Source organism: Metopolophium dirhodum, chromosome 1 (genome assembly GCF_019925205.1).
Source record: "Metopolophium dirhodum isolate CAU chromosome 1, ASM1992520v1, whole genome shotgun sequence".
Lineage (NCBI taxonomy): Eukaryota > Metazoa > Arthropoda > Insecta > Hemiptera > Aphididae > Metopolophium > Metopolophium dirhodum.
The window spans coordinates 146,208,940-146,235,734 of NC_083560.1; the positions used below are offsets into that span (position 1 = coordinate 146,208,940).

The following is a 26,795-nucleotide window of genomic DNA, read 5'->3' on the forward strand; positions in this document are numbered from 1 at the left end:
TATTAGTTCGCCGTGTACTTCCTTAACGTCTTTATTAGATATTACTGTTGTTTCGAATTTTTGCATAAAATTATCATAACTTTCGTCCGTAATTTCCGTAACATTATACATACGCGATAACGCGTCGACATTGGTGTTTAACTTGCCCATTTTGTATACTATCTCATATTCGTATTCCTCCAATTGTAGTCTCCACCTTGCCAATCGGGATAATGGGTCTTTCAAATTAAATAGCCATGACAAAGGCCTATGGTCCGTAAGAATTGTAAATTTTCTACCATATAAATACGGTCGAAATGTTTTTACGCCGAATATAATCGCCAAACATTCCAGTTCCGTTGCCGAATAATTACATTCCGCCCTATTTAAAATTCTAGAACTGTAAGCTATTGGTAAATCCGATCCTATTTTACCTTGAGATAATATTTCACCTAGCGCCCTACCGCTAGCGTCTGTCGTTAGTATAAATTGTTTTGTAAAATCCGGATATTGTAGAATTGGTTCTGAACATAATATTTCTTTTAATTTATCGAAAGCTTTTTGACAGTCTTCGTCCCAATTGAACTTTACGTCTTTTCTTAATAATTTCACTATTGGATTAGCAATAGCACTATAGTTTTCTATGAATTTTCTATAATACCCACTAAGTCCTAAAAAACTTTTTATTTGTTTAACGTTTTTAGGAACCGGAAAATCTTTTACAGATTTAACTTTCGCTTGGTCCGGTTTGATTCCTTCGTCACTAATTACATGACCTAAAAATAAACATTCCCGTTGTAAAAAACTACATTTGTCCGGTTCTATTTTTAGATTGTGTATACGTAATCTCTCGAATACGTTTATTAATTTTTCATTGTGGTCTTGTAAATTTTTAGCATACACTATTATGTCATCCAGGTATACTAAACACTTCATTCCTATTAACCCTGATAACACGTTTGTCATCATTTTTTGAAATGTCGCCGGAGCTGAACTTAGACCCATAACTAATCGTTTAAATTGATAATGTCCTTGTCCCGTTGAAAATGCCGTAAGTTCTTTTGATTCTTTAGCCAAAGGTACCTGGAAATATCCTGATTTCAAATCTATCAAACTGAACAGTTGACATTGTCCTAATTGGTCTAATATTTCCGTTATATTTGGTAATGGGTGAAATTCATTTAAAGTTACTTCATTAAGTGCCCTAAAATCGATAACTATTCTGAATTTTTGTTTCCCCGAGGCGTCCTCCTTCTTTTTGACTAATATTAATGGTGCGTTAAACGGACTCATTGATCTTTCTATGATTTCATCTTTCATCATTTGACCTATTTGTTTTTCTATCTCCGGTTGTTGTGAAAACGGTAAACGATAGGGTTTTTTATAAATCGGTTTCAAATCCTTAGGAACTTTTATTACGTGTTCTGCTGCCGTAGTACACGTAAGATTATCCCCTTCTAAATAGAAAATGTCCGCGTAATGTTCACATATTTTTACTATCGAATTATATTCGTGAACTTGAAGATGATCAGTACGTAATAACGCCCTGACCCGACGCGAGCGTTCAGTGTCCATTGTGTTTATACACTGTACGCTATCTGTTAAAACATCCGTGTCGTATGAAATATTACGCACTTGACCTACATTTATTTCCTGCGTCATTTCAGATATATTTAATATGCTTATTGTAGTTTTGTTGTTTTTGACTGTATTGTAAATATTCGCGCAATATACGCCCGGTATTAATTCTTGCTTATTAATTAAAATATTTTTATTATTCATTTCTGTATCGGGTATATCGATTTGTACTATTGTCTCTGAGCGCGGTTTTAATGTAAAACAGATATCACTATCGCTTCCGGTTTTATTATTATTTATTGTTAGCGTGTTATTAGCTACGTCTATTACTGCATGGTTATCTATTAGAAATTTATTACCAATAATTCCGTTTGCCAGAATCGGAAAAATATTGTTTACAACATAAAATTGTGTTTCGAATGCTTCATTATTAATTATTAATTCTATTTCTGTTTTGCCTATTGTAGAAACTATTCTTTCATTGATGCCTTTCAAATAAATTTTTTCGTTTTCGTTAATTTCAGTGTTTCCTTTTAATGCATTAATTTTAATTATATTTAGATCCACCCCAGTATCGACTAATAATTTAATTTGATTCTTATTAAAACTGGGTGATTCTAAAGTAATGTGGTTGTCTATTAATTTTGCTGTGATGTGGAAAATCCTGTGTGTGGGTCTTGAACTATTTCTTGGACCAATCTGACTCCCACTGGTGATAGTCCGTTGGCGTTTCCCGACGTGCTTCTTTCGTTTTTCTGTTTTGTATAACAGTTTGAAATTTCATGACCTATCTTATTGCAGTAACTGCAAAGTACGCCCTGAGTATTGTTATTGTCCCTACGAATATTATTGCTGTTGCTCGCATGGCGCGTGCCGTTTACACGATTATTGTTATACGTATTTTGTTGCACATTAGGTCGATTGCTCCAGCAATCTCGTGCTATGTGATTAGATCTACCACAAGTGTAGCAACCGGTGCCTCGGTTAATATTATTTTGTTGTACATTATTGCCATTGAAATTCCGTCCATAGCCGTTTCCGCCTCGATGACCGCCGCGATTAACCATGTGTGAGCCATATCCGCTCTGATTATTATTCCCATAGTTATTGCGGTTGTTGTGATTAACATATCGGTTGTTATACCCGTTGAAATTATTATTTCTATTGCTTTGATTTGAATTACTGTTTCCTCCGCGATTAACTGCGTTATTTGTATTGCCACCATTTTGTCGTTTTTCCTCGTTATTGACGTCTGCCTGTTTTCCATTACCAATTTGTCTCTGCAATTTATCCATTTCTACTTTCGACTCATATTCGAGCATCTCATCGATCGCCGTTTTGAAACATTGTTCCAATGTACTGGGATTTCGACTTTTCAGTACTGTATATAGGTGATGAGGTAACCCTGTCATAAATATGATCATTGCCTGTTTCTTTGTTTGTTTTTTCACTATATCTGCCTCGGCCTGAACTAGACCTATCGTACTTGCCGCGCAGAGTTTATAATATAACTCTTCGATTCTACTAGCGAATTTTGCCACACTTTCTCCCTCGGCCATACGTGCCGTGTTTAAAGCTATTGATAGGGCCCTCTCCGATACTTTTTGTTCGAATGCCCCTTCTAATATTGTTTTTATTGCTCCCCATGTTTCTAAATTTCGATATTTTGTTACTTCTAACGCATTTCCCGTTAACTTAGAAGTAATTATTTTTAATAATATCGGTGTATCTGCTTCCGTTGTCTCTTTAATTGTGATTTCACAAATATTTATAAATTCGGCTACGTCCTTTTTGCCCGTGCAAATAGGTATCATAGCAATTGCTTTATCTAAATCCATTTTACTCATTTTTTTCTTAACCACTGACTCTAACTGCACGTGAATTACGCTTGAGTCTGACCTAGTACCTAAACGACCTACGGTTTGTTTTCGTGGCGCGGTACCTATTTGTTCTGTTAAACTATGTGTTCTTACTAACTTTTCTTAACAGTTTTTTCAGTTTTAACTATGTGTTTCCTAGTTTGTTCTAAAAATTCTTTCTTTACAGCGTCTTTTAAAACTGCCTCTTTTAATTCTTTCCTAGGTTTATATTTTTCAAATTTTATTGAACTGTCCGCAGAACTAGTGTCAATATCTGAACTATCGGATTCTGACATATATTTATCTAAACATTACATATATATAATTTATAATAAATTATATCTACTAAATTTATTACTATCCTATCCGCGTGAGTAATTACCAACAGTATTTACTCTACATGTATATACTATTATTAGTTTATAAACTAATAATACGTAACTACCGTCACCAAAATTAATTTTACGTAAAAATTATTACTTATAAAATAATTATCATGCACAAATAATAAAAAGAAATTACGTAAACGCGCGTCGTACGTTGGATATGGATGAGTACCTATCTAATAACACGTAAAACGTTCGACCGCCTATGTTACGCGTGTTAAATTTCGATACGGTATCCCCTCACCCGTTTCCCACGCCATGTTCCGCGATGTTTTTTACGCGTACGCGCTCGTACTACGCTCGAATATTATAACAAAAAATCCCCGGTTAGCTACTCCAAAATCCCTCTAATAATATTCGACTTCCTATCCCTTATTTTTATAGACTATAGACTATAAAAGTCTTATTACTAATTTTTCCTAAATGATTTAATTTCCTCATTTACGCGCTTTACCATTTGAACGAAAACGTAATAATCGCGAACAGTATCAGTCCGGTTAACAAAAATAACATTGTTAGTAATATAATAAATATTTCAGAAGAACCTTTCGTGATAGACGAGCTTACCACACAACATATCGAGTGGGAGCCATATAATGAAACAGTATTGACAGCATCTTTTATAGATGACAAACAAACCGATCGTATAACACAAATCAAACGCGAAATTAAAACCGACGATTTGAATAAAGAAGAACGGGAAAATATTTTAGCACTCTGTTGTAATTACGCGGACCTGTTTTATTTACCGGGTGACTATCTTAGCGCCACGGAAATCGTGACTCACACAATAAACACACCGCGTTGCACAAAACCCATTAACATACGCCCGTATCGTTTACCTTGGGCATACCAAGAAGAAATCGAAAAACAAATTAAAGAAATGAAACATAACAATATTATACGTGATTCTAAATCACCTTTCAATTTTCCACTCGTAGTAGTGAAAAAGAAAAATTTAGATCCGACAGGGAAACCCAAACTGCGAGTGTGCGTAGATTTCAGAAAACTTAACGAAGTAACCGAGAATGAAGCTTATGGCCTCCCAAACTTACTAGAGATATTAGAATCCCTAGGATCATCCAAATACTTCAGTACTTTGGATTTGGCGGCAGGTTATCATCAGCTGCATATAGACCCGGCCGATACACATAAAACAGCTTTTTCTACAAAATCCGGTCACTACGAATTTTTACGCATGCCTTTCGGACTGAGCTCAGCTCCAGCCACTTTTACGCGCGCAATGAAATCTGTACTCATGGGACTTGAAGAAATGTGCACTGCATACCTAGATGATATTGTAGTACACGGATCTAGTCTCATGGACCACCAGAAAAAATTAGAACAAGTATTCAATAGGCTGCGCGTACACAAACTTAAATTACAACCTAACAAATGTTCTTTCTTACGAAAAGAAGTATTGTATTTAGGGCACGTAATAAACGAAACCGGAGTTTCCCCGGACCCGAACAACTTGAAATGCATTCGGGAATATCCTAAACCGAAAAATGCAAAGGATATTAAGTCATTTTTAGGACTACTAAACTACTATAGACGTTTCGTCGATAATTTTGCAAAAATAGCAAAGCCATTAACTTATTTACTTAAAAAAGACGTACCATTCGTTTGGACCGATAATTGCGAACATAGTTTTGAAGAACTCAAAAAAGCTTTAATGAACCCGCCGTTACTAGTCTATCCCGACTGGGAAGCGGGAAAGTTCAATTTAATGACAGACGCAAGTCAGTATGCAATAGGAGCCGTTTTATCTCAGGGGGAAGTCCCTAAAGACCAACCTATCGCGTACTCCAGTAGAACATTAAATAAAGCGGAGTGTAACTATAGCGTTATTCAGAAGGAATTATTAGCCATCGTCTGGGCCGTGAAATATTTCAGACCATATTTATACGGTCGTCATTTCAACATTATAACCGACCATCGACCTTTAACATATTTATTCGGCATTAAAGACGCGTCATCGCAGTTAATGCGCTGGCGATTACAACTGGCCGATTACGATTATGACATTACGTACCGGGCCGGCCCCGAGCACTCGAACGCCGACTGTTTATCACGAATTCGAATGATACAAACCGGTCCGGCCAACGCAATTAACGGGTTCAATGAATTCAAAGCCGCGGAAAGCAAACCCATCTTCAATTCAAAAATTATCGAAATCGACAATGATATAATCAAGGCCGTAGAGACAGAGAACGTTATAATACTAGTTTCGGAAGACAAAGTCATAACTAACCCGGCAGTGCGTGAAGTAATAAAAAACATTGACGTAGGTCAAATACAGTTTTCCGATGAAAACAAGTTTTGTACTATCCAAAGAGACCCGAATTTATTAATAATTTATGGTTTTAAGGCCACGTATACAACACCACTCGAAGCCGAGGTCATTTACCAAGCCATAAACAATTTAAAAACGTTTTGCATAACAAATAAAATTAACTCGTTTTCTACGAATAAATTAGACGGGTCCACCTCACTCACCAGTTACTTACGTATTCGAACAATGTTTCGGCATATTTTTAAAGCAACCGACATTGTAGTAAAAATTTACACGGGTCAGCAATTAACCGAAGACGAAAAGAAATTAATAATTTACGAGCACCATAACTCACTGTTAGGGGGACATGCAGGTGTATCGCGCACAGTAAAAAGATTAAAACTTTATTATAACTGGCGCCACATGAAAAAAGACGTCAAACATTATATTAAACATTGCGAGCTATGTCAGAAAAACAAATCACATGTTAAAACCAAACAACCTATGTTAATTACTAGTACAGTAGTAAAACCTTTCGAAAGAGTCTGCCTAGATATAGTAGGACCTTTACCAAAAACATTAGCAGGGAACATGTATATACTCACCTTGCAAGACGAATTAAGTCGTTTTTCACTAGCAATAGCGTTATCCGCCACGGACGCGCAAACGGTAGCACAAGCTTTCGTAGAATGTTTCGTGTGTATATACGGTATCCCCGAATCGATTCTGACGGATTGCGGAACAAACTTTCTATCCGACGTATTCAAAAGCATGTGCAAACTTTTAGACATAAAGAAATCGAAAACTACACCTTGGCATCCACAAGGAAATGCTTTTCTAGAACGGTCCCACAAAACATTAAAAACCTATTTATGGAGTTTTGTTGACAAAGACAGTAATTGGGATAAACTATTATGCTTCGCAACTTTCTGTTATAACACCACAGTTCATACCTCGACTAATTTTACACCCTATGAACTAGTATTCGGAAGAAAACCGAACATTCCTTCTGCGTTTAACAAAAATCCCGAACCACAGTATAATTATGATAACTATGTTTTCGACCTCAAACGCCTTATGCAGGAAGCACACAAAATAGCAAGGGATAACCTAATCAAAAAAAAAGAATCTAATAAAACTTACTATGACCGAACTTTAAATGTCGTCAATTTACACGTAGGAGATAAAGTACTCATTAGAGAACACAATAAGAAAAATGCGCTTAGCTTAAATTGGCAAGGACCTTTTGAGGTACTTTTAGTACACGATAACGAAAATATTACAATTCAAAAAGGAAATCGCGAGTATCGTATACATAAAAATAACGTAAAACGTTATTACGACGATAACGACAGCGAATAAAATAAAAAAAAAAAAACAAATTGTAGAATACATTAAGTCATACAATTATATTCATTTTATTTTGGAGACGGTTTATTATTACATTATAATTACTATTACTATTATTATTATTATAATATATTTAAGATTTTATTATCAAATTATTTTATGAGGATTACGGGATTTTATTAATTATAATACTATTTTATTATCATTCTATTTATTTTACACTCGTAATCATATTACTATTATTAGTAGTTTCCTGAACAATAGAACGGGTATATTGAATACTATTAAGTTAAACTTTTATTATAAAACTATATTTAACTAATAAGCTGAAACGATTTTCAGACTTATGCTTCTGATAATACCATTCACGTCGGGGACTTTTCGATACACCGACGAACAACTAACACGACACTCTGGCCTATACTACGAGAACCGGGGACCTTTGAAACTTATTACGTCTCAATGGGATCTTACTGCATACATTAATCTTACTAAATATAACGAAGAATTCGAATACATAAACGAAGTAATAGATAAAACGAACGAATTGTGTGTTGCATACATGCACGACCCAGTTACCAATAACTTTAATTGTAACAACTTACTTAAAACAGCCACCGCTATAGTTGACAATTTACACAATAAAAAGACACAAGTCTTAGATTCTATTGGTCACATAATTACTAAACGTAATGCTTTAACTAAACTCGTTACAAAAGCAGCTAAATTAATATACGGAATATGCAATTTAGAATGCATACAAAAATTTAATTTTAATATAGCAAAAAGCCAAAGCACTTCGCAATCTAAACTAATAAAAGAACAAATTAAAGTAGTACAACTACAGAATAATATAGTGTCACACAACATTATATCTTCGGTACCTTTAACATTAATGGTGAACGAAACGACAAACAGTACACGGGAACAACAAATAAAAAACTATTTGACAAAACATTTTATACACGTTAATTTATTAATTACAAAACAGATAGAAGAAACAAACACACTATTAGAGGTAATACAACAAGCTAAAATGGGAATTATTCATCCAAGTTTAATATCTCCAAAAGAGTTATTAGAACACGTTAAAGACGTTAAAGTATCATTACCTGGGGGCACCGATTTACCAACTGATTTAGACATACAAAATATTTACGAATTGATAAAGCTCTCAGACATTACTATATACTATGCAAATGACAACTTAGTGTTTATAATTTCTTTACCTTTAATTTATCAAAATGATTTTAGTTTGTATAATTTAATACCTGTGCCAGTGTGCACCGGAAACGATTGTTTTTATATAAAACCTAGTAATAAGTATCTAGCTATAAGTAAAACGAAAGAACACTATGCTCTTTATGACGAATTGTATTACACACATTGTAAACACGCTAGAGACTTCCTTTTGTGTCCTGAGGGTAATCCTTTACATCCACGTGCTAGTAGACCAGCATGCGAAGTACAATTACTCCAAGATCCTATAAAAGTTCCAACAAACTGCGAAATCATGCACGTACAAATGGGTACATCCATCTTTCACAAAAAACGATTCAAAAACGAGTGGATCTACGTCACTAACTACGATTTAGTATTCATCACCTGCGACGAAGATAAAGAATCCACCAGCCATACACTAAAAGGTGTAGGTATCTTAAGTTTAAACGAAACTTGTAAAGCGTACGCCGCTAGAGACGTACTCATACCAGGAAAAGTCGATTACAAATCTGAATATATGGATTTCAACCCGAAATCAGTTTTAGAACACATAAAGGATATGCCGTTCACCGACAACAACAACTTAATGGAAGATTACCATGTTAAAACAAATAACATGGAGGACCTACATAAAGTGTCAGGGTCAAACAAACAATTAGAAAAACAACGGAAAGTCGACAACAAAATTGACGAGCTAAAGGACACGCAAGAACGCAACGATTATATATTATATGTAATAACAAGTAGTATTTTTATGACGGTAATCATATTAATAATAAATATGGTTAAAGAAAAAACAGTAACAAATCACACGGAAGTAGCACAGTCACAGGAAGAAACAGAAGAACTGGACGCAAACCCAATGATGTCATCAAGAGGAATCGACATGGTCGAGTTTCCACTCACACCAAGAAACATCCCTACCGGCTACCCAACACTTCGGACATTCTTGAATTAGCGGAAGTCAGGGACTTCCATCTTCGAGGGGAGGAATGTAGTAAACCGACAGTATTACTAATATTCTAAGTACATTCTCACGATAGGACAACAACAACAAGAAGGTTAACTACATCAACGATTCCAAGAACCACGTACAATGTACGTACCTAGAGTTTGACCGCGCACTTAAAAAGCATTTTTACACAATAGTGCTAAAACAACCTATGAAAATAATCCGTGAGTGCCAGTGCAATTCAAACGGATTATGAATATCTGCAAAACTTAATTAACTTTGTACCAATAAGTGTCAAGCATTCACTCGGGTTGTTTGTGCAATAACAACGTCCATCTCCGGTTCCTTTCAAATATCCACCTCCTGGACTCTACCGTGTACATTTGTATCCGTATAGTTTTTATATAAATATAAGATAGAATCTATAGTAAAATTAGATTTAGTACAGAGTCTGCACTACGCACACGCTGAGTCTCGGGCAGGTGCTTTTCGCTCTGTCCTCAAATTTATATACGAAATTAATTACTTTTTGAATAAATTACTTATAACTAACTTGTGTAACTTGTCGCTCTACAACCTTCTCTCCTACATTCACCATCAACGTCGACGAACTCAAAAATATAAGCGAGCAGTGAGGGATCACTACAGTACCATACCTTTTCTTCATTACATTATAATGGAAGTCATACATAAATGTTTTCGAAACGTCTAAAATTGCAAATCCTACATAAATTGCCTTGTCGAATTTATTTGTTTCCTTATGCTGATGAATGGCCATGAGATTCTTAGAATATATAGTTCTGTCTTTAAAACTAGTTTTCGCCATTAATTTCCTTGCTTTTTGTTCTGAAGAAACCAGTTTTATAGAAGTTCTTGCTCGAACATTCTCCATACATTTACCAAAAACGCTATTCATTAGCAACTTCCAGAAATCCTTCTCAAACTCGTTTTTAGCTTGTACTCTCATAGATGTACATAATTTTATGTATGATGCCATCCATTTACTTTGAGAAAAACGGATAGCTCGATGAATTTTTACTACTTTAAGACCGTGAGAAATTGCTTGTTTTAAATTTTTGTAATGTACAATATAGTTTTTTTTCGGTGATAAAGTAGTTAACAATTTTTCAACTTTCGAATTCGGTGGACATTCGTTAAACGGTAAAAATGGGAAATCATTATGATATTTATTTAGATGTTTAGGATACTCAATATCAACTTCTAATATATATCCGACTTCTGAATCATCAGCAATTTTAGTTACATCTATGTTGAGATCGTCAACCCATTCAAAATCTTTAAAAGGTAATTCTGTTAACATAGACTTCCCATACAAATTCACACAATCGAGATATGTAATCCATGTGATCGGTTCATTTGCATTATAGTCCAATCCTTCGATATTTGGTATGATTGCCTTAACATATCTTTTGGTTGATTGGCATATCCCGCCTCTAATTGATTTTTCGAAGAAAAGCAACATGTTATACTCCTTTAACCTTGATAATTTGACCTTGGTATACTTCAGCATACAGTCAAAAGCGAACCCAGGAGCAGTCATATAATGAGCAGGATCTAGTTCGAGCGTAGATAAACATAAGTCTCTAAAATTTTCGAACACATCGGCTAGTATGCTAACATCAGTTTTTAAATAAAGATCGCTATATTCACCTAAAGTCTTTATATCAAATGTATGCCATACATTTTTAGCATGTATATAATCTTCATCACTAATTTTCTCGTCTGTTAAAGAGTTATAAAATTCTAGCTTTGATGGCAGAAATGTATCATCTAATTTACTCCAATTATCGACATATTCATAAGGGAAGACTCATTTCGTGTAACTAAATCTAGTGCTTCCGCAGAAAATATTTTAAGAGTTTCTCTAAATCTCGACTTATCTTCAGATAAATTTTCCGCAAGTTTACTTAATGACTCGCTCATAAAACGGAATGTATCAACAAATTGTATACTAAATTTAGGTGCGATTTCCTTGCTGAAGGATATATATTTTTCTGATGAATTAGGAATAACGTGAATATTTTGATCATCGCAACCGAGCTCTCGAATTATGAAATGGCTATCGTACGATAAATTATGAAAGAACTTTACAACTCTGAATAAATTCATCAGGTTTTTTAGGAGTTAAAATACATTCGAAGTCTGCATAAATAACAATTGGTATCCTTTGAGTTTTTTTATAACTTTTAAAATAAATAAAATCATCATCTCCCTCTTCAAACATTATAGGTTTCCCTAATTGGTTCTTTCTACAATTATGTTGATGTTCAATCAATCCTTTCATACCCCAAAGTTTGCTTTTACACGGTTTGTTTCCAAAAGTAGTAAAACATCTTTTACAGATAATTAGCTTAGTACAATTTTTAGTTTTCTGACTTCTAACGAATCTTGAAAAATTTTTTATATAACAGTAATGTGATGTTTCATCACTATTGAACAAAAAAAGATCGAAATGTTTTTTTCTTTCAGTATTACAAATATACAAAGGAAAAATATGTTTTTTATCATTTAAACTATAAATATTAATTGATAAATCGTTTGTACGTTCAAATTTTTTCATCTGACTGATTGGTGTTGGAAAATCAATACATTTAAAATCTAAACCACTTTTTGTTTCTAACATTTTAAAATATTTCTTATTCAAATAAGTTTTATTCGATCGATTATCAAACTTAGATAGTATTGAATATTTAAAACATTTAGCATCGTTATTTTTTACATTTATAATTGCTCTTTTATCTTTTATATATTCAGGTAGATCTAGATACGTTCCTCCTCTGAGATGATTCACTGTATTAATTCTCAATTGTAATACATCTATAGTTTTAAGGGACCACCCAGATCCTTTCGCTAAAAACTGGTCTTGTTCAGATAATAATTTATTGAACATTCCATTTAGTAATTTATTGAAATCGGATGAATTACATGCAATTGTATTAGAAGTTTTGAAAGCTATGTCCCGAACTTCTTGAGTGAGTGTTCTTTCGTATACGCTATCCACATGTAAATTAAATTTTATAGATGATTGTAAACATGATTCTTTTAACTTTAAAATTAATTTATCTCTAACATAGTTAAAAAAAAGCGTGTAGTCTATAAAATTTAAAGTATTCTTAATCAAAAATGTTTTTGAACATTTCTTAAATCTCTCGATTTCAAATAAACCTTCATCTGAAGATGACATCCGCTCGTGTTTTGTAACCGTTTTTCTTTTCATTATGAAACTGAAAAAATAGATTAAATAAAAAAAAACACAGATATAAGCAATCATAATATTGTAAAATGTATTATAACATCAACTTCTTTTTTTTTAAATCTTATGCAAGCAATTCAGAATATTGTTTTCAAAATATAATAAAAGTATTAATTCTAAATTATTACAAAGAAAAAAAGAATTGGTTAATATAATAAGAAATTACTCAGATTCTAATTCTCTTAACCGATTGTTTTGTTCTGTTAACCGACACTGAAGATCTGCTTTACATTCACTTGAATAGTTTTCGAATCTATTATGTTCATTTATCAATTTATTTTTAAAAAATGAATTTTTCTTCATACTATCATTAATTTTTACAAATACTTTTCGAAATGTTTTCCGTTTCTCGATATAATAGCGTTTATTGTCACGCAACTGCTGTTCTGCTGCTAGAATTCTGCTTTTAATTACGTTTATTTCTGGGTTCATGATTCTGAAAATTACATAGAATTTCAAAAACTAACTAATTGATACGTTTTTTAAATCTAAACCACTTTTCCTAACATTTTTATTAAATTAGTTTTATTTGAAAACATTTATCATACCAGCAGATCTTATATACGCAATAATAATTATATGATAAAATAATAAATAATAACAAAAAAAAAAAATAATATTTTAATTATTTATTGAAAAACAGAATATTATTCGACATTATCTAATTTACTATATAAATCATTTAGACATTTTTGAATATTTTTCTCGCATAAATAATTTATATATGTTAAATGTTTAAATTCGTTTATTAAATTCTGTTTTTCTTCAATTAGCCTTTTTCTGGTTTCTTTCAGCACCGCTTTTTGAATTTTTATTTTAATATTTTTAATATTGGAATAGAACATTTTTTCGTCAACATCTTGAGCATGATCATTTTCTTTTTGCTGTTCCAATATTTGAATGATTTGCTCGTGAATTAACGATTTGGCTTTCATGTTTTTTCTTTTTTTAAAAAAAAATCTGGAAAAATTATATAGAATTTGTAAACTATCTGCCAGATAAAAAAAAATAATGCATATTAATGACAATAATATATTTCCAACATATTTCTATTTTTTTATGTTTTTTAACTTTTATATTAAAAATTTGTATGTATTAATCATAATTTATTAATACTTAAGAACTACAGTTTTCCTTAGGGATATAATTTTCGGTTAAACTTATAATATTATTACTAATTATTCATAAAAAATTTAAAAAAAAAAAATTTAACCTGATCTAAATCTTTCGCGCTTAGATTCTGCTGTTGTAATAAAATCTAACCTTTTACCGAAACAGTGTTCTCGCTTACGAAAATTTGTAACATATAAATCACTATATTTTTTACATATATCCATTTTTTCTTCTCTTAATAAAACTAATTTTGCGTTTAAATCTTTTATATAAGAAAAATTTGGGTTAGAGTTTGTTCTACTTAAATAAATAATGAATTTCAGGTTTTTAATTTTATTTTTGAGATCTTTATATTCATATCTTTCTTTAATCCTATTTTCATCAATCATCTTCGTTAAGGTTACAATTTGTTCTCCATAATATTGAATTTGTTAATTACAAAAATCATATGAATGCCAAAAATTCATTATCTGTAATTTTTGACTAAATACATTAGTATAAAATATAAAATATTATATAAATCTAATTATTAAAGCGATTATTTATAAAACAACGAATGTACGTATATACGTATATATAATAATAACTAATTATATTATTCAAAGCTAAATAAAAAAACTTTAAAAATTAGACAATATAGCATTTATATCATAAAAAATAAAATTTTAGTTGCTAGTGAAGCTACGTCACACGATAATAGAAAAAAACGTGATAGTTTATATGTTAGTTAATAGTAGATAGGGCGATAGTAACAATCGTAGAGTTCGTACGGTAACATTACGTTGTCACGAAAGCAACTACGTGTTTACTATCAACGTGCGACAGCAGCTTTCGAATAATCTTAACGTAAAAGCAATAAAAAAAAACATTATAGAAAAAATAATTTAAATTTATATATGTATATAATATACGTTTTAGGATATATTTTATACAGTCATTAAACATTATTGAATATTTTAATATAATAAAAAAAAATTTTTATATTAAAACATTTTACGTAAGATAATATTACACGTGTAATACAACAATCACGTTATCTATAACAAATATTTATAATCGGCTATAGTATTTTAACATTGATAAAAACAAGGTATCGTGCAACAACTACTAGATAACGGTATCTATAGTAATTATCATGAAAGAGATTGACTATTAAAGATTTTTGAGGTTAGGTAATAATTATCAATATTATTGATGAATGATAAGCCCGATGTTCTATCTTATCTATGTAAATCTATGATAGTATGGTACATCAGTTATCTTCTATACTGTAGACGTGGTGTAATTCATTTTAGTATTATTACTCTATGGTGTAATTATAACGTATTATTGTTACTTGATCATAACTTAACAAAAAAAAGAAAACAGCTTATATTATAGTAGTGACTAAAAGTGAGAGTTGAGAAACCGTCTTTCAACTCCTTCTATTTTAATGTTTTTATTTAAATAATCTATGAAAAAAAATCTTTAAGTCTAAACACTCAATACCCATAGTAATATTATAAAACTGTATTATCATTACAACAATAAATTGTTATTATTCTATTTTATTTTAAAAAAAAAAGAAGTATGATGTTAAATTTAATAAATAACAATAAAAAAAAAATAGTACTTACATAGCTTGTAGAAATTGAGGTACTTTTTCTAAGTATGATGGCTGGTCTATTTGTTAGAGTTGTTTTGACAATCTTTTGCCTGGGTCGAATCCAGCGCTCGCCGACGCGGATCAGCGATACCCAACGTTCTACCTCGCATGAGAGTAGCCGGCGGGGGAACGTCAGCCTGGCGCCAGGGTGCCCTGAACTTAACCCGTCGGAGGGATGCGACCGCGTCACAAAGGCGTGAAGGAGCCGCCCTCGAGAAACATGGCTAAAGGTGTAATAACCCCCGATTGGTCTTATACTCCCCGTCACACAGTGGTTTTCAATGGCTGTTGAAGATGTTTGGTAAACTGCTGGCTGGCTGTTGTTTTGGCGAAGAAGACTGTTCTGCTGCTGGCTGCTCTTGGAACTGCTGTTGCTTGAACTGATGACGATAAGCTAAGAAATTCTGGGTTTTATACCCGAAAATAACCCTCTCTTCTCTCATTAGAATTTTTTTGTGATGGATTTAAACATTTCAACTTATTTTACATCCTGTTTTAATATTATAATGGCATTGACATTAAGTAAATGTGAAAACATTTGACTGAGCAGGTTATATTAGCAGCAATTTAGATTCATATAATATAATTGGTTTTTGAGAATGAATGTATACATTTTAAGCATTGACATTTAGTAAATGTGAAAACATTTGGCTGGACAGGTTATGTTAGCAACAATTAAAATTCATATAATGTAATTGGTTTTTGAGAATGAATGTATACATTCTAATTTATTTTAAATCCTGTTTGTAATAATTTAAATTCATGTAATGTAATTTGCTGTTGTATATGAACATGTTTCAGCACCCATCTAAGGTAAGGTTATTGTAGAAATTTATTCAAGGAGGGTATTGACCATGGTAAAAGGTGAATGTCATAAACATTTGGCTGGGATAGGTTATGTTAGCGTCAATTTAAAGTCATGTAATGTGATTTTGCTGTTGTACCTGTATGTTCATGTTTTAGCAGGTTTCTATAATGTAAGGCTATGACCATTTGTATACTTAATTATTGAAGTAGTGGTAAAAATCTGTGTATAAAAGACAGAGGGAATTCTCTAATATTCACCAGTCTTCAATATTTCATCCCAGGACAAGAAGCTCAGTTCAACAGAAATACTACCAAAATAAAATGTCGTACCGTACAATTGCTTCAACTGATTCAGAGGTTAGTAACTACTTAGTAAATATCTTATAACCATAGCAAATTGGAGGCCGGTCGTAACACCACTCAACGCTATGGTTATAATTCTTAAAATAATATTAAATGACTGATTATAACATAGTATATTGGAAGTGCGTCGTAACATTACTCAACGCTTTGGGTATAATTCTTGGGACATAGAAAAAATATATAATGGAAAAAAAAACAGTAAAAAATAATATACTATGTTTTATGTTTCACAGAATGAACATTTTAGCGAATCAATTGATATAAGACCGTCTTTTTCAAAAACAAAACCTGGATCAAAACGTTCTGCAGAAAAAACAAGTGTTAAAAAACCTATGAAAAAGTAGCAGAATAAAATGGTAATAAAAATAATATTTTTTCCTAATGATAGCATAAATAATTTTTTTTTTTTTTATAGAATGCATCATACAGAGATAATATCAGCGAACGCTTGAGATCAGAAGATTTTGATGTTGAAGTATTTGATTCGCTAACATTCAGACAAGGAGATGGCGTTGTGACAATAAAGACGCCTTTTGAAGAAAAAGGAAAGGATCTTTGGGTGCTAAGTCATTATAAGGTTACTAACATCGAGGATGTACCAGTAAAGGACAGGTAAATACATTGGTTTAAATTTAAAAACTATTGCTTTTTTTTTTTTTTTTTACTGATTTTATTTACTTCTTTTGTTTTTAAATAAAATAATTTGTTGTAATAGATGGAAGTTCAGTGAAGCTACTGTTAGATTGTACACGACCGACGAATCAAAAGATCAAACACTTCATACTGGTCTTAATGAGACAATGCAAATTATATTTGATAAATTACTAACCGATCCAAAGCGTCAAACTATTAAAAGCAAGACGGTTGTTTGATTATTATACGGAAAAATGAGTTTCATTTAATAAAACAAAATATTATTATACATGTATGTTTTTATTTGTTCAATACTCAAAGGTCTTGGAAAACATAAACCTATAAACTATATAGTATGTCTGAGAAAAAAATTATAATAATTAAAATCATAGTTTTGAATATATTGGTTGGTAAATTCGTTCCTTTGGCAAGTGGATGGCAGACCACGGACATCATTTTTAATTAGGTCATATGCAGTGTTGAAAGTAATTTGATAATTTGCTAAACGTTTTTGCTTGTCTACCACATACAAATCAATCAAATTCTGTAATTGACGAAGCCGGTACAAATCTACGCGTGTCAAGGTAATATATTCCTCGTTTAGATGTAGGGTAATTGAACTCTGTTTGACATTAATTGAATATGAAAAGGAATCGGTAATCTTTACACGCCTCACCCTGGTATTTAGGTTATTAATAATTGAATTGTAATTAGATTCAGACATCAGTGTAAACCATTCTTCTAAACTTAATGTAATAATTTTCTTTGAAAGTTTACATTCTAATAATAAAATAATTGAAATCTGCTTATTAATTAGTAATCCAACTGTAATACTTTTCTTGTTAAAAGCTCGGATGTCGAATGTAGACTTACAGACAATTATTGGTGGACTCATAATGAAGTTTTTTTTTGCTAAAAAAGTACACAATAAAAAGTAGGATATAACTGTTAGGAGTTATACATTGGACTGTTAGTTTTTTCCTTTGCAGTCATATTATATACTAAAAACTCGGATAAAAAAAAAAAATTCAAAAAATGTGAACGTACAGTTAGCCAATTAGTGCATACTAGAGAGGGAATTTACATATACTTACTAACCTGATACCTGAAAAACATTTTAAATTATTATATACGCACTAACCCGCTAGGCTATACGTCCACGAGATATTAAATCGAATAATAAAACATTTAAGATAAAACATTCAATTTTTTTTTTATTTTTTTTTTTTATTCAATACAGCAAATATTATAAACAGTATATTATATAAAAAAAACATGATTTAACAAATGGTGTCGTACGAACCGGTTTCACAATAACAAATAACTTCGGTTTTACAATATTTACTTAAGACTTTTTGAACAAACTGATTACCTTTCATTAATAATACATATAAACATTTTGGTGAGAATCGGGTATGTTCTATAAAACAATTATCATCGATTTCAAAACTATGTAGAATTACTCCACACCAATGACATTGAACTGTGTCATCGAGATTGATATAGTAAAATCCACATTCTGAGAGCTTGTACTTATTCTGGCCGGTATTTGAAGGAAAACTTTTAAAAGATCGTAACCTAGATACAAATGCAGAGAATTCTGGATACGCTGGCGTTGAATTGAATCGTATTTGATCGACCAATGACTGGACATCGTTTGTGCATTTTTGAAAATTCATTTTTGAAGAAATTAAATAACTTATACAATTTAATAAAGCTTTGAGAAAATAAAGAAAAATGAGACACGACTTGAGTGAACGATGGATCATTAGTAACTGAATATGAAAAAAATAATCAGCAATCAGCTTATAACTTAAAATTATTGTAAATAATAAATAATGTTTTTATCATTATTAAAAAAATCAGTGTAACCAACATGAGTAAAAATGAAATACAGTACATTTTTTCGAGGTAAAATTTAGTAACAATCAGTGTGAAATGTGTTACACGGTAAATCTGAGTGCTCCAAGGGGGACATTCCCCCTTGGAAAAAAATTTTTACCGTGGAAAAGCTGGCTGTGAACATACAAATATATACTACTAATAGTATAATGTGCAGTATCGAGAGAGAGAATTTTTGTGTAAAATATTTACATATTTTTCATTTTTGGTGCTATGGACAGTAAAAGTGACTGGCATTATGGAAAAAAAACTAAAACTCTTTTATCCAAGAGAAAGAAAAATAAAGGTAACATTAATGCCCTGAATGGTTTAAAAAAAGTATAAAATATTACAAATCTATTAATTACTATAACTTATCTTATCACCTTTTTAATTATTATTATTTATTCAATTTGTATTTTACGTGAAGTTTTAAAAAAATTTAGTATTTATACTTATGGTTAGGTTACTTAAAGTTGAATACAAGCTTTACCATGATTTTCCTTTGAATAATTATAAAATAAACCAAAGCGGCATTACACAAAAACATTTATGAACGTTTAATTTAAATTTTTACGAAATCGCGTAAAATAACTATTTATCCTCAAACGATTTTAGATATTTGTTATTACTGTTTTTGTTTTACTATAAAATATTATAGAGTATTGATACTGATAATGTGGACGATACCGTTGATACTGTACCTTCGCTTTCAAATATATTGTACCCGAAAGAAGACGAAGCCGAAGCAGTGGTATTAGAAATATCAACTAGTGATAATTTGAACGACACGCAAAACTACGAGTAAGTTCATAATCGTTTTGGGCAATTTACGGACATTTAAAATTTTTAATTATTTAGTTTATTTAGTTTATTTTTCTTTACTTGTCAATAAAATTGTATTTGTAGGATCAAAAAACTTGAAAATTGAATACAAGGCTCCTGATATATCTTACAATATTAGCTGAAAAATATTAAAAATACATAAGCACAGTTTTTTTTAGTAAGCATTTAAAGTTCAAATTTTGACAAAATACATATCATTCAAAATTTACAAATGATTTTAGTTTAAAATTTTTAAACTTTTCAACTTTTATAACTAATGGTTGAACATTTAAAACTAAGTTCCACGCAAGTAGATTATTCTGTAACCAAAAAATCTAAAAATATATATGATAACCGTGTTTGTTTTTTGTTTTTTATGTTAAAATGTGGACGAAATTACATATTAAATAACCAAGATTTATGCTATTTTGTTGTAAATTAAAAATATTATTATTTTAGCAAAATTGAATTAAATCTACTGCGTAGTATAGGTACTAATGCAAACTAGTAAAATAAATTACTTTCATCACAATAATATTAACAAATATACTAAATTACTAAGTAATATTATAGACTGATAGACTGTCGTCGCTCAGAATCGTTTTTCTTTCGTTTACCTTTATAGATATTTTTAAATAAAGGCAGATCGTGGGTACATCCATTTTTTACAATTTTTTTGTTTTTATTTTAGGTACTTATTAAGTGGTAGACGAATAGTTGATATTGCATAGTTTTTTTAAATCCATTCGACGTATTAAACATAAGGTTTCGAATGTTCATTCTCAAAAAATATGACGTTAGTAAATGAAAAAAGAAATGGATTTTCTAGCAATTTTGTTTTTAAATGCTTAATATGTGGAGTTTTTGAAAATATTTATTCGGAAGATCCTGATAGGAAAGATGTTGATATCAATATGGCAATTACTTCAGCCGTCATTAATACTGGTTAGGGATATTCGCAATTGGATGAATTTACGGCCGTACTAGATATGCCTTGTTATGCTAATAGTTCATATCAAAAATATCACGAGAAATTGTATAGTCATTTATTTGATGCTTCGTTAGATGAAATTAGACTAGCTGGAATTGAAGAGGCAAAACTTGCTATACAAAATGGAGAAGTGGATGACCAAGGTCGTGCATTAGTGACTGTTGTTGCAGATGGAGCTTCGTCAAAAAGATCTTATAAAACAAATTACAATGCTTCATCGGGTGTAGCGTCAATTATTGGGTATAGAACGAAAAAATGTTTATTTATGAGTGTTTGCAATAAGTACTGTGTCATATGTGAAAGAGCCTCAAACACAAAACAAAATATAGTTTGTGAGCACAAATGCTACAAAAATTGGACTTCTACTTCTACTTCTATGGAGTCAGATATTATAGTTGAAGGGTTCAAAGAAAGTTTAGCAATGCATAATATTATATATTATAAATTAATTGGTGATGGTGATAGCAGTATTAGTAAAAAATTACAACTCGCTAAACCTTATGGTCCGAATATGATAATTCAAAAAATTTAATGTAAAAACCATGTCTTACGCAATTATATAAATCGTATGCGTGATATTGCGGGAAAAAGGAAATGTAGCAGTGGACAAATTGTGAAGAAGATATTTGTAAAGAATTGGATATGGATGAAAATGATTACGAAAAACTTAAATTAGAATTTATGACGATTACAATTATAAAAAATAGTGATGAAATCAAATTAATTGAAAAATCGACTAAACTTCAATCGGTATGTGAATTATGGCATAAAGAAAAACGAATTCGTTTAACCGCGTCAAACTTTGGAACCATTTGTAAACTTCGACCGGCGACGTCTAGAGCTAATACAATTAAGTCAATGTTGTATAAAACATTTTGCGGAAATGAGCATACAAGATAAGGTATTGAGTGCGAACCCTTTGCGAAGATAGAGTTTCAAAAACTAACAGGGCTTAAAATTCAAGAATCTGGCCTTTTCATTTATGAACAACTACCGTTTTTAGCAGCCAGTCCGGATGGACTATTAGAAGATAACGGTATAGTTGAAATAAAATGTCCATCTACAATTAAACAATTAACTCCTAAAAGAAGCTATAGAAACTGAAAAATTAAAATTTGCAACTATTGACAATCAAGGAAATCTACAGTTAAAAAAAAGTGACAAATACTATTTTCAAGTTATGGGTCAATTACAAATAACTCAAAGATTGTTTTGTTATTTTATAATATGGTCACCTAAAGGTAATTATAATTCTTAAATTACAAATAAATATAGGTTATACTAATAACTATCGTAAATTGATTTCCACTTACGTATGTTTACAGGTATATTATACCAAAAAATTTTAAGAGATGATGATTTTTTCGAAACCAAAATGAAATCATTGCTAGAAAATTTTTATTTCCAAGCGATGTTGCCCGAGTTAATAGACTCAAGAGCTGATAGCAACCGTCGTTTACGTGACTAACCATAGTTACGCTTAAGTTTTTTACTGAAGAAGTTTGTAAATAAATTATAAAAACATAATAATTTAACTTGATATTCATATTATATGGATCGCATTATTTTTTTCTCCAAGATACCTAACTTACAATATTATGTACATTTATGTGAGTGAAATAACGCCGAGTTCAAACATAATATTAATATGTATATGTATAAATATCAGTACGTAAGTAGTAAGTACCAAGTCGTAATGATTTATCCTCTCTAGCACTCACCTTCCTCACCTTTTTTATAATATACAGGTGTTTCGGTGTATGCGAGTGATTGTGTTATTCCTTTTACGTAAAAAAAGTGATTATGTAATTAATGAGTAAACAAATTGTATATACAAAAATAGGTTTAGTTATTATAATAAAGAATACTAAAATAACCTACTTTTGACAACAATATATTTTATGACCCACATAATTAGTCGTTTCCGTTTAATTGTTTACGATGCTTGATATCGACGGCGGGTCGGTTCCTGGTAAATATTGAGAGCGATTAGACTTACACACACTAAGGTTCGTTTAAATTGCACACACTTACAAGTCAGTTTAATGCTATCATGTTAAATTGCCTATATTAATTTCCTTAAAACACGATCGACTGCAGCCCCCTTAAGTTACATTCGCATTTTCGTTCCGAGTGAACGATCGGAAACATTACAGTGTGTGTACCTAATAGACAACATGGAAAGTGATGAAGAACTTGTCATTATTGCCTTGTTATTAGATGAAGAAGATGAAGAAGAAAGAAGAGGAAATAAGAGAAAAGATAGAATGTAGATACATGACATATTCAAAAAAAGCTCACAATTTGGAGAATATCATACACTGTTTACCGATTTGCTTAACGACGATGTAAAATTCTTCCAGTATTTTCGTATGTCTCATGCCAAATTCACAACTCTTCTTGAAATCTTACGTCCTCATATATTAAGACAGAATACAACATACAGAGAGGCGATAGAACCAGAACAAAAACTTGCTGTGTGTTTAAGGTATGTATTAAAAACAATTAGTTTGAAGTATTAAAAAATATAATTATTGGGTAGGTATTAAATATTAAGTAGATACATCGTTTCAAACGCAATGTGAAAAATAACACGATTACATTCTTAAACCAATAAGCTTTTTATTCTAGTTGAGTCAGTTTTTTACAATGTAGTACAAAACAAAGTTATTCCGATACATTATTTATATTATTATAAGGAAATTTTAAAAATTGACTTAGATATTGATTATCTTGATCCTGCGTATAAGAAAATTCGTTTGTGGAAGGTGAAGAAGTCATAATGGCATTTGAATTAGGCAAAGGACACATAACGGCACTTGAGTTAGATATAGGAGACATCGATGCATTAGAATTAGGTGATGGAGTCATAATTACATTTAAATCAGGAAAAGGAGACATCGTTACAGGTGACGGGCAATGAATATGCAGAGTTTTGTTCACGGTAGGTGAAAAATACATTGTTCTATTTGAAGTTTGTTTTGAAGTAGACGGTGTAGAAAACCTTGAATTATTTGATGGGGGCGGAGGCATCGTTACGTTGGAAACAGGAGTTGGTGAAGTTAACGCGAGTCTCATCTTTACATTGTTAACCATTTGAAACAATTGCGCCTTAATGTGATCTTGATCTCGAATAGGAAAAGTCTTGACTGTTTTTGCCATATTTATAAAAAAATCAACCATAGGATCACTCTGAATACTGTTAAGTTGTTATTTTCTTGATAAATATCCCTGAAGGACGTTAGCTGCAGTTGGTTGTTGTGGTGTTACAAACTTCGATTTCCTACCAACATTTCGTGATGATAACTTGGACGATGTTGGTTGTAACTCTCGTGTATCACTTGATTCATTTACTGTATCACTATCTATATTATTTAGATTACGTGATATTTCAAGCTCTTTTTAATCACCGTTACTATCATCACCAATAGGTGGCGATAGGTTTGAAAGTCTCTCTTCCTCGTCATTCAAATACGGAGTGAGGAAAGTGAGCTCTTTATAGTATTTGGGGGGCTTCAGTTTTGATGCTGCTTGGCCGCTTTTGGTTTTGCGCAGATTCAAAGCCTTCCTATGGTTGTCTCTAGTTCTGGTCCATCTCTCCTTGCATGCATTACCTGTAATGCATTACAATGAATCAATATTTTTAGATTATGACCTAGGTGATTAACGATGTGTTTGTTTTATATTCTGTATGGAGTGGTGAATGTATTAATTTTACAATACAAAACCAATTTTGGTTTTTGGTGTAACTTTAAAAAAAATGACCATAGAATGTAGATACATAAAAAATAAAAAAACACACATTTTAAAATCAATACATTCATCACTTCGTTCAGAACCTAAAAATTATAAAATGTTCAGTTTTATAACTAAGGATACACGTATATTAGGCTATTTATTTAAAGGTATTTGAGTATATAGAATAATATTAACCTTGTTTCGGTTGCCATTACTTTTTTTTCAGGTTTTTGGCCACTGGGAACTCTTTTCGTTCAATTTCATTTTCCATTAGGCTAGATGAACGCACAGTACAAAGAATCGTTTACTCAACCTACGAAGCCATATCCCAATTTCTACAGCCACTAGTAATGCCTAAACCATCTGAAGAAGTATGGAGAGAATCGGAAGAAGGTTTTCGTGAAAAATGGAATTTTCCTGACGCGATTGCTGCCATTGATGGAAAACACGTGTTGATACAGGCACCACCGCACAGTGGATCAAATTATTTTTGTTATAAAAAACACTTTAGTACGGTGCTATTAGCCTTAGTGGATGCAAATTATAAATTCATAGTCGTAGATATTGGGGCTTTTGGTAAAAACTCTGATGCTAGAATTTTGCAAAATTCTAATTTGGGTAAAGGCTTACAAAATGGAACTCTAAATATACCTTCACCAAAAATACTACCAGGGGGCAATGACGTATTACCTCACGTCATAATTGCTTTCCCATTATGCACGAATTTGATGCGACCATACTCACGCGACGATGCACAAAGAAACGAAGAAAAAAAAGTGTTTAACTATCGGTTGAGTCGTGCTAGAAATACTGTGGAAAATACGTTTGGAATATTGGCACGGAAATTTTCGAACGTAAGTTGTCTATGTTTCCAGAACACATTGTGAGTGTTGTAATGGATACATGCTGCTTGCACAACTTTCTAAGAAATGACACGTGTCACTGGACAGAAAATGATTTGAATATTTCTGTTTACAACATGAAAGGACTGCAAGACTTAAGAAATATAGGTGGAAATTCGAAAACAGATGGTTTAGCAGTTAGGGATGGTTTCAAAAGTTATTTCAATTCAGCAGCAGGGTCAGTAGAATGGCAATTAAGGAGAGTTCGAGCTGGAAGGAGATTCACGTGACTATGATTAACTAAACATTTTGTACCTTTTTTTTTTTTTTTTCCATTTTTGAACCGACGACGCCGCGGGAATTGCTTTCCCATTACTTCCGCGGCGCCACCATCGTTTAATGATATCAACATTTACATATACATACGTGAGGGGTAGACGGGACAATTCCCCGACTTACCCCCCTATTACATGACATTTTATTTATTTTACGATACGTTTGCAAGTGTGTGTTAGGCGCCTTCCTGGTCTTCTAGGGCCGACCGGAGTCCGCCGCTCTGGTAGTCTCGTTCGTCCTGTCCGGTGTCCTGCGATGCTGTGATCGCCTTCCCTCCCGTGGTGTCACAAGTGGGGGGATGAAGAACGGTGGTCGGTGACACCTCCGACGTGTCGCTGTTGCGACATCGAAGCGTGTGCGAGCCGTTTTTCATCGTGTGCTGACGTCAGTCGTGCAGCTGCTCCTCCCGTTCGTCCGCTTCCTTTGTGCTCATGATTCTTTCCACCATCACCATGAACTCGCGTCTATTGTTCGTGGCCTGTTCTACGATCCTACATCGTGCGTCCGGTTCGTCCGGGTGGGGCCGCAGAGGATGTCCTCGACGTCGCCGGCGTGTGGAGGACGATGGAGGATCCTCTCCATGATGGCGCGTTCGTCTCCCCACCTCGGGCAGGCGAACAGCGTGTGTTCGGCCGTGTCATCGGGGTCCAAGCAGTATGAACAATAGCTGTCGTCTGCCCGATTAAACCTGCGCAGGTAGCTCCTGAAGCAGCCGTGCACCGAGAGGACCTGCGTCACGTGGTAGGT

General features: G+C 32.2%; 4 protein-coding genes across 4 annotated transcripts; 2 read left to right on the forward strand and 2 right to left on the reverse strand.

Annotated features, from left to right (window-relative positions):
- Positions 1–2,195: 2,195 nt before the first annotated feature.
- Positions 2,196–3,116, reverse strand: LOC132933206 (probable serine/threonine-protein kinase clkA). Its single transcript, XM_060999520.1, has one exon. It carries the CDS (start codon positions 3,114–3,116, stop codon positions 2,196–2,198), a length of 921 nt encoding a protein of 306 aa, XP_060855503.1.
- A 6,906-nt stretch (positions 3,117–10,022) lies between these two features.
- Positions 10,023–11,905, reverse strand: LOC132933207 (uncharacterized). Its single transcript, XM_060999521.1, has 3 exons — positions 11,713–11,905; positions 10,154–11,391; positions 10,023–10,094 (listed from the first exon to the last, which is right to left on the reverse strand). Exons 1-3 carry the CDS (start codon positions 11,903–11,905, stop codon positions 10,023–10,025), a joined length of 1,503 nt encoding a protein of 500 aa, XP_060855504.1.
- A 5,312-nt stretch (positions 11,906–17,217) lies between these two features.
- LOC132933208 (uncharacterized) lies at positions 17,218–17,724 on the forward strand (the record flags this gene model as incomplete). The annotated part of the gene is made up of 2 exons (XM_060999522.1): positions 17,218–17,414; positions 17,518–17,724. Coding segments are annotated over 2 exons (354 nt in total), but the record flags the coding sequence as incomplete, so codon positions are not given.
- A 7,496-nt stretch (positions 17,725–25,220) lies between these two features.
- Positions 25,221–25,757, forward strand: LOC132933209 (uncharacterized). Its single transcript, XM_060999523.1, has one exon. It carries the CDS (start codon positions 25,221–25,223, stop codon positions 25,755–25,757), a length of 537 nt encoding a protein of 178 aa, XP_060855506.1.
- Positions 25,758–26,795: the final 1,038 nt, after the last annotated feature.

Coding starts and splice junctions, on each gene's coding strand:
- LOC132933206 (XM_060999520.1), bottom strand. CDS start 3,116: ATGGCCGAGGGAGAAAGTGTGGCAAAATTCGCTAGTAGAATCGAAGAG.
- LOC132933207 (XM_060999521.1), bottom strand. CDS start 11,905: ATGAAAGGATTGATTGAACATCAACATAATTGTAGAAAGAACCAATTA. Junction 11,392..11,712: donor TGATGAATTTATTCAGAGTT/GTAAAGTTCTTT, acceptor GGAGTAAATTAG/ATGATACATTTCTGCCATCA. Junction 10,095..10,153: donor TAGAGCGACAAGTTACACAA/GTTAGTTATAAG, acceptor ATTTGAGGACAG/AGCGAAAAGCACCTGCCCGA.
- LOC132933209 (XM_060999523.1), top strand. CDS start 25,221: ATGCCTAAACCATCTGAAGAAGTATGGAGAGAATCGGAAGAAGGTTTT.